The 7,152-nt window shown below is 39.8% G+C and overlaps 1 protein-coding gene across 1 annotated transcript; it reads left to right on the plus strand.

Moving 5' to 3' along the window:
* The first annotated feature begins 1,376 nt into the window (after window positions 1-1,376).
* Window positions 1,377-6,484, plus strand: tmem168b (transmembrane protein 168b). The gene is made up of 5 exons (XM_041996524.1): window positions 1,377-3,243; window positions 3,418-3,560; window positions 5,081-5,355; window positions 5,466-6,079; window positions 6,111-6,484. Exons 1-4 carry the CDS (start codon window positions 2,107-2,109, stop codon window positions 6,011-6,013), a joined length of 2,103 nt encoding a protein of 700 aa, XP_041852458.1. The 5' UTR covers window positions 1,377-2,106; the 3' UTR covers window positions 6,014-6,079; window positions 6,111-6,484.
* Window positions 6,485-7,152: the final 668 nt, after the last annotated feature.

Consider the following 7,152-nt stretch of genomic DNA (forward strand, 5'->3'; position numbering starts at 1 on the left):
TCCTCAATCACGTCCAGGAGAGCAAAATGACATCATTTTGTTCTTGTGGCTTTAAGAACAAGAAAAAAGTTCTTGCTTCTCATGGAGTATGTAACAGCCTTTAGTCAAACTTTGGTGTTGTCCAGTGCAAAGTGTGGCAATGCCATTTTAACTTGACATCCTCAGAATGATTTGTGTATCTCTTGCAAGAAGTTGGTATTTGTAGCATTTAAAAAAATTTCAGTACCATACAGTAGGCGTGTTGCTAGGTTTACTAATGTGAAATTTTAAGTGTTTACTTGTTGTGTAAAATGGTACGAGTGTAAAATAGGTATTCTACTTTAGCCTCCAATCACCATTTTTGCAGATATCAAATCAGAGATGCATCAGATTTCCAGTTCCACTTTTCTTTCTCAAACAGAGAAATAGTACATTGCATTGCAGTGACATATTATAAACTGACTTGACCACAACAGTATACTTTGTTGCACTTTCCAAAACAATCCAGATCGTAGGTCCTCACTGTCAGAAAATTGGCCGTGACAAGACATTTGCACTAACTTAAGGTTTTGTCGTTGGGAATCTGTAAAACTAGGGAAAAGTTGTTGATTTTTTTTAGCAACAGAAAACATGGTGAGATTGGAGGATACTGTATGCTCCGTGTAGAGGTTTTAGCTAGAGATACTACCATGTGAAATGGTGTATATTCCTGCTGGTCCCTTAACAGGCCAACTGTGTGAATATTTTTGGGTTTGTATGTGTGAATGAAGGGTTTTTTGTTTTTTAGGGGGATATTGATCCTGAAGGGTGTCGCAAAATGTAACACCCACTCTCTGTGATGGTAGTTTTACAGCTAATGATGGGCCCATAAAATAATCCCACAAAGTATAGGGTGCCTTGTTCATATTTATTTTGCCCCTATCAACCTATTTAACTCATATCAAGCCTACTTTTGGCCAAACTGCACAAAACTGTCCAGTTTTCCTTTATCATATTAAGGGAACAAGAAACATTTTTGTGAGTGGTGCATTGCAGTGTGTTGTTTCCATGCCTGTATATCATTTCCTAATGTAGAAATGAAAAGTAGAGAGAAAGGAAAAAAAAAAAAAGTATTGCACATATTCAGGCTTTGAAAGTGTTTTGTGATTTGTCTTCCACTGTTTCTTTTGGCAGTTTGCATGATTCATCTTTATTATCATTTTCAGTAATGCAGAACAATGTGTGCTTATAGGATGGTCATATTTCTTTTATAAATGAATGTAAATGTAAGGTGTGTGTGTGTGTGCTTGCTTCTAAATATTCTAAATAATGCTTTGTTCACTATGTACAGTTTTATGAAGGTTCTGTGACTATAGACTGCAGAGGTAGTGCTTTCATCATATTTAGAAATGCTGTACATTATGCATTTTACATACAGGTTTTTTGTAAAGTAAATCTGGTATTTTACTTAAACATGACTAAACCCGTTTTTTAAAGTAAACTACACACAGTTTTAAAGTAAAAAAAAAAAAAAAAACACCCTAAAAATGTACTCTCAGATAAAGAAATCTTATATCTGAGATACCATTTTAACTATTAAGGATTGCGGCATGTTAGCTATGTTATATTTCCCTTAAACATCTAGAGTAAATTCCAATTAAACAGGTCCTGTTAAATATTTTAGAGAATTTAATTTGATTATTTTTCACCCAAACGACGAATTCTGTGAGTTTCGACTAGGCTTTCAAACGCGTAAGATATTTTGACCCCAGCACTTGCCGTAGCGAAATCCAGTCATGGCGACTGTCATCTGACTAAAGTTTTGATAGGACAAACTTTTTTGAACTGATGTGTCTCGTACCTCCAACATTTTTCCCGACGGTATTGTGTCTGAATTGATTTTAATCGTATTCAGCATTAAACGAGAAAGGCGGCCTTCAAGATGTAAAGGTTTATGACCGCTTCGTTGACCGGGGCGAAGATGCAAAGCTGACAGCTTTACGACAGCTAAGCTAGCTACTTTTAACAAGTCTGCTAGCTAAAACTAAAGTTAGTGTCTCGTAGTATTGTAATTGTTGTAACGGACAAAAAAAGTGTAAATAAGTAGACGGAGTGTCTTGTCTTTTTGTCTTAACATTCCAAGTCACAATGTGTCGTTTTCTACGGTATTGTGTCAGCCACTGTCTCCATGTAGCTATAACCCGGCTTGGGGAAGTCAACGGAGAGGTGAGCATGTGGTCGTCGGTCCGGTGGCTCGGCTACCTGTCCGGGCTGAACCTACTCATGGCTCTGTGTTTGGGTCTATATGCGCGGTGGGAGAAAACCGCAGAGTCCACTCTTCTTGTTATTTTTGTTTTGGCCTTGGTTGTACTAGCGATAGCAAGTATACTGTACTACTACTTCAACATGGAGCGGTTCAGCCTCAGCCTTCTGCACCTGTGGTACGGTTTTTTGTTTGGTTTACTGTGTTTCCTTAACCCACCGGATCTGGAAAGCGACATCAAGGAACAGTCGGCCAACTATCTGCTGCTGGCCAGTGTGATTCTAAGGACTCTGTGCGCGCTGCTGGAGAGGCTGCTTGGATGTACAAGGTACCATCCTGCCTTCCTCACCTCAGCAGAGCGCGTGGAGCTAGTCGGCTTTGCCACAGCCAGCACGGCACTACTAATACAAAAGTCTCTGAGCGTGATGGTGCTCGTCGTGGCGCTGGGCACGGTCATGGTTGCCCTTCGAATTAAGGCTATTCTTGCTATTCCTAACTTGGTGGGCTTTGCGGCTATCACTGGTGACATATTTTTCAAGTCTCTGAACATTACCACCAACCCGTTCGCCATCGCTTGTTTCTTCAGCCAGCTCATTTGCAACCCTCTGCTGGATTTCTACTTCAGTGGCCTCTCAGTGACCGAGTGCTGGAAGCCTTTTCTGGTGTGGAGAGGTCTGTGGCGCCGCCTGTCCCTCCTGCCTCTGTTGGGGGTGGAGGTGGCCTTCCTCATTATTGCTTCCCGGAAACTCACGGACTTGGACCAGTGGTACCTGATGATCCCAGGGTTTGTGGTGTGTGTGCTCTTCTGGGCCATTTGTCACATGGTGTTTGTCATTACTGTGTGGGGCTTTCACACCAAGCTCAGCGACTGCCAGAGGTTATGTTTATCCCAAGGGCCAGAGGAAAGCAGTCTGGACAAGGTTATGGCGTCAAAGGGCATGAGACACTTCTGCCTCATCTCTGAAAGGCTGGTACTCTTCACACTGGTGTCAACTGTTGCTGTTGCTGCTCTTTGTTGGCAGGTAGGCAACCTGGGAATTAAAGCGTGGTCCATTGATCATGAGCCAGTTTTTTTTAATGTAAGAAATAGTTGTCTACCTCCCTTTTTGTAGCTAAAACAGATTTTTCTTGCTACGATTGCTTTATCATTGACTGATATTAAAGATGTCTCTGACTATTGTGAATCTGCTCGTCAGGCCTCCAGCAGCATCTTTGTGAGCACAGTTCTGCTCATTCTGCCCCTGGAGACCCTATTCCATGGACTTTTCTACGAGCTTGGGAACAGTCTGGGAGGAACCTGTGTGGGTTACGCAGTGGTCATCCCCACCAACTACTGCAGGTTGTACAAGTCTAACTTCTGATAACTTGCAGTGTGTTTATACTGCTCAGTTAGACAGTGTTGTGGGGGACAACATGTTAAATCCTCTTTATTACCAATGTATTACAGGTAAGGATATGATTAAAAAAAACCAAAAATTTTGAGGTCTTAAAACAAGGTCAATAAAAGCTAAAGTTAATAAAATATAATAAAAGACAGTTTGCATTAAGTTCTCAGCCATTTACTAAAGACTTAAGCTAAAATGCAAAAGCAGCATGTAAAACAACAAAATATCCCCTTCCTGCCTCTGTGGGAATATGGAATAAGTAGAAGCCAGGTACTACTAATCATTATTAGCCAGTGTGGTTAACTAAATGGAAAGATATCAGCAGTGGTCTTAGAGAAACAATCGTTGCTTCCTATCAGTATGGGAAAGGTTAAAATGACATTTCCATTCAATTTTAAGTACACAATTCTACACTGAGCTTATTCACAAATAGAAAACAATAAAGTCAGCTGTCAAACTCCCTAGGAGTGGTTGACCAAGCAGGTTAAACAGTGCTCAAAATAATGGCAAAAAAACAGCAAAAAACCCTAAGAGCTTCATCCCAGATTCTACAGACCTCATTCAGAATGCTTAACGTTCAAGTTGATGACTTGTTTGGGAGTGCTAACAGGAGAGAGCCTCTTCTCTCTAAAAGTAATACAGCAGCTTTGTTTAGGTTTTTTTTTTTTTTTTTTTTGTACCATAATCTAAAGCACCACATTTGATTATAACTAAACCGCACAAACACGTTAAACCAGCTGTCAAGCATGGCGGTGGAGGATTGATGATTTGGTCTTGTTATATAGCCACAGGACTTGGACGTCTTGCTGACTCAGCCATAAGGGTCCTAGAGTCAAATATGAGGTTGTCTGACAGCTGAAGGGTTACTGAAAGTGCGTCATTCAACAGGACTGTTATTGCTAGCACAGCAGCAAATCTACAACAAAAAGGCTGAAAGACAGAAAATAAAATCGAGGTTTGCAATAACCCAAAGTCCAGACCTCATCCTGATTTAAATGTTGTGGTTGGATCATAAGAGTTGTGGATGAATGAATCATAAAAGCCTCAATAAACTGAAGCAACACAGGGAAGAAGGAAAAGGATGCTGGAGACTGATAACATAGAAAGTAATTTCTGCTGAATGTGAGTCTTTCATGCAGTGCGACTAGTTTTTCCTCATGCAGCTTTTTTTTTTTTTAAGGTTACAGTATCATGTTGTATCATGTTCTTTATATGAGGTTGTATTTTTCTCGTTTTAAAACCTGGAAAGGATCAGATAACTATTCTTTTTTTTGTACTGATTTAGTAAAACATTAAATTATTTATTTGTAACTGTTATGTCAGGAAAGTATTAAATATCTTTTTTGAGTTCCAGTCAACAGCAGAAAAAAAAAAAGAAAATCAATATACTTTCTTTTTCTCATGAATCATACATGCATGGATATTCTTTTACAGTAATTATCGGTGATAGGGTTATTCCTTCTCTGTCCTGTAGCCCTGATGGCCAGCCCATGCTGCTGCCTCCAGGCCAGGTGCAGCAGCTGAACAGGCGCTCGACGGGCATGCTGAACAATGTCCAGCACTTCTTTGCCCACCACTTGATTGAGAATTTTGGCTGCGACTATTCCACAAGCGGGGTGACCCTGGAGGCTCTGCAGGCCAAGATCAAATCCTTCTTGGAGCTCCGCACTGCTGATGGGCCTCGCCACGACACATACGTGATCTTCTACAGCGGACACACACACCGCACCGGGGAATGGGCACTAGCAGGTGAGAGGATGATCAAGCATTAATGTATCATTTAAATGAAATATTATTTAAAACTAGTTAGTTGTACAGTTTGGATTCTATAAGTAATTAGTTTCTGTGTTAATTGTCAGGAGGAGATGTTCTTCGTCTGGATCAGATCTTGGAGTTTTGGAGGGAAAAGAACAGCGGCTTTTGTTCGCGCCTCATCGTGGTACTCGACTGTGACAACTCGTTACCATGGGTGAAGGAGGTTCGAAGAGTGGAGGGTCTGTATGTTGCTGTGCAGGGAGCTACACTCGCTAGAGTGACGGACGTTGAACTGCAGGACCCCCCGCAGCTTGGAGACTTCACCTCTCAGTGGGTGGAGTATAACTGTAACTCCAACAGTCACATCCAGTGGTCCGAGAGAGACAGGGCTGTTTCTGCAGTCTACGGCATCTCCAAACACTGGAGCGACTACACGCTGCATCTGCCCACGGGAAACGACGTCACCGATCACTGGAGGATGTACTTCCCCCGGATAACCTACCCGGTGGTGCAGATGGCGCTGTGGTGCAGCAGCCTGAACTTGCTGTGGATCTGCGGCTTCTGCCTGCGATGTCTCAAAAGAATCAAACTCAACTGGTTTCCACCTGCCATACTGGACACTGGGCAAGGTTTCAAACTGGTCAGATCATAGAAATATAAGCAGAGCAGTTTTTATTGTTGAAAGTACTTTATGCAGAATATATATATATATATATATATATATATATATATATATATATATATATATATTTATACACTGAAGACGGGCAGCTTTTTGTCACCAACAAGAATCCCTGTAAGTTACTCCGAAATTAATTAGTTACGCCTGAATTTGTCTTTAAGTTCTAGTTTTTATATTCTGTAAAGATACTTAAGTTAATGTGTGTAAAATTTGACTTGAAGGACTTACTTTCAGTCCCTGAAAAACATAAAAGCAGATTTTTTATGCCTGAGCACAATATTTGCACATTTCTACCTTTGTTGTAGTTCCACCTTGAATCTATGTGCACTCACACAATGCCTTCGTTTGTTTTTACATATGTTTTTATATATTAATATGTCCAAAACTCACTCAGCTGATCTTTTTAAATGTAAACCAAAGTGGCTGCAGCACAATGTCATCTCTCAGGCATGAAATATTTTGAAGCAGCCAGATTTAAGATATCTAGTTTTTCTGTTTATCTATTTTGATAAAATAATCCCTTTTATATACTTTGTACAATATGAATTTTTTCACTTGAACTTGATTACATGCTTTACTATGCCTGCTTTGTGTATGGAAGAATGCTTTCTAATGCTGTTGGGTGATAAATATTTTTAAATCTTAAAATTTTACTTCAGCTGCTTCTGAAGTTTTAAACATGAATGCCCTACAGAGGTGCAGTATTTTATTTTATTGTATTTTATTTTATTTGATCTTTTCTGGAGCTTATTGCAGTTACTGGGCTATGCAAGTTTTACTTTAATCAGTTTGACAAACCAGATAAAGAATGGATTACTATGCAATTAAAGAGAAACTAACTGAATTTTTATTTCTTGAAACCCTCCTGAAAGTTTTCCCTGAAACAAGCAGAATTCAGGAACCTGTTTATCTAGTCAGATCAAGGGATGATATATTTTTTTACATAAGTTTTTTTTAGAAATGTTAATGTGAGCTTTAGATGAACACTTGTTGACCTGAATGAGTGACACAGGATCTAAAATCCTTTAAAGGTTTTAAAGTAATGTTTATAATGTAATGTGTATAAAGTAATGCTGATAATCTTAAAGGGACTCCTCATATGCAGGTTA

Source organism: Melanotaenia boesemani, chromosome 10, assembly GCF_017639745.1.
Source record: "Melanotaenia boesemani isolate fMelBoe1 chromosome 10, fMelBoe1.pri, whole genome shotgun sequence".
Taxonomy (NCBI): Eukaryota; Metazoa; Chordata; class Actinopteri; order Atheriniformes; family Melanotaeniidae; genus Melanotaenia; species Melanotaenia boesemani.

Excerpts from the sequence above, each read along its gene's own strand:
- tmem168b (XM_041996524.1), top strand. The coding sequence starts at position 2,107 with ATGTGTCGTTTTCTACGGTATTGTGTCAGCCACTGTCTCCATGTAGCT. Across the intron at positions 3,244-3,417 it reads TTGCTGCTCTTTGTTGGCAG|GCCTCCAGCAGCATCTTTGT; the intron begins GTAGGCAACCTG and ends TCTGCTCGTCAG. Across the intron at positions 5,356-5,465 it reads CGGGGAATGGGCACTAGCAG|GAGGAGATGTTCTTCGTCTG; the intron begins GTGAGAGGATGA and ends GTTAATTGTCAG.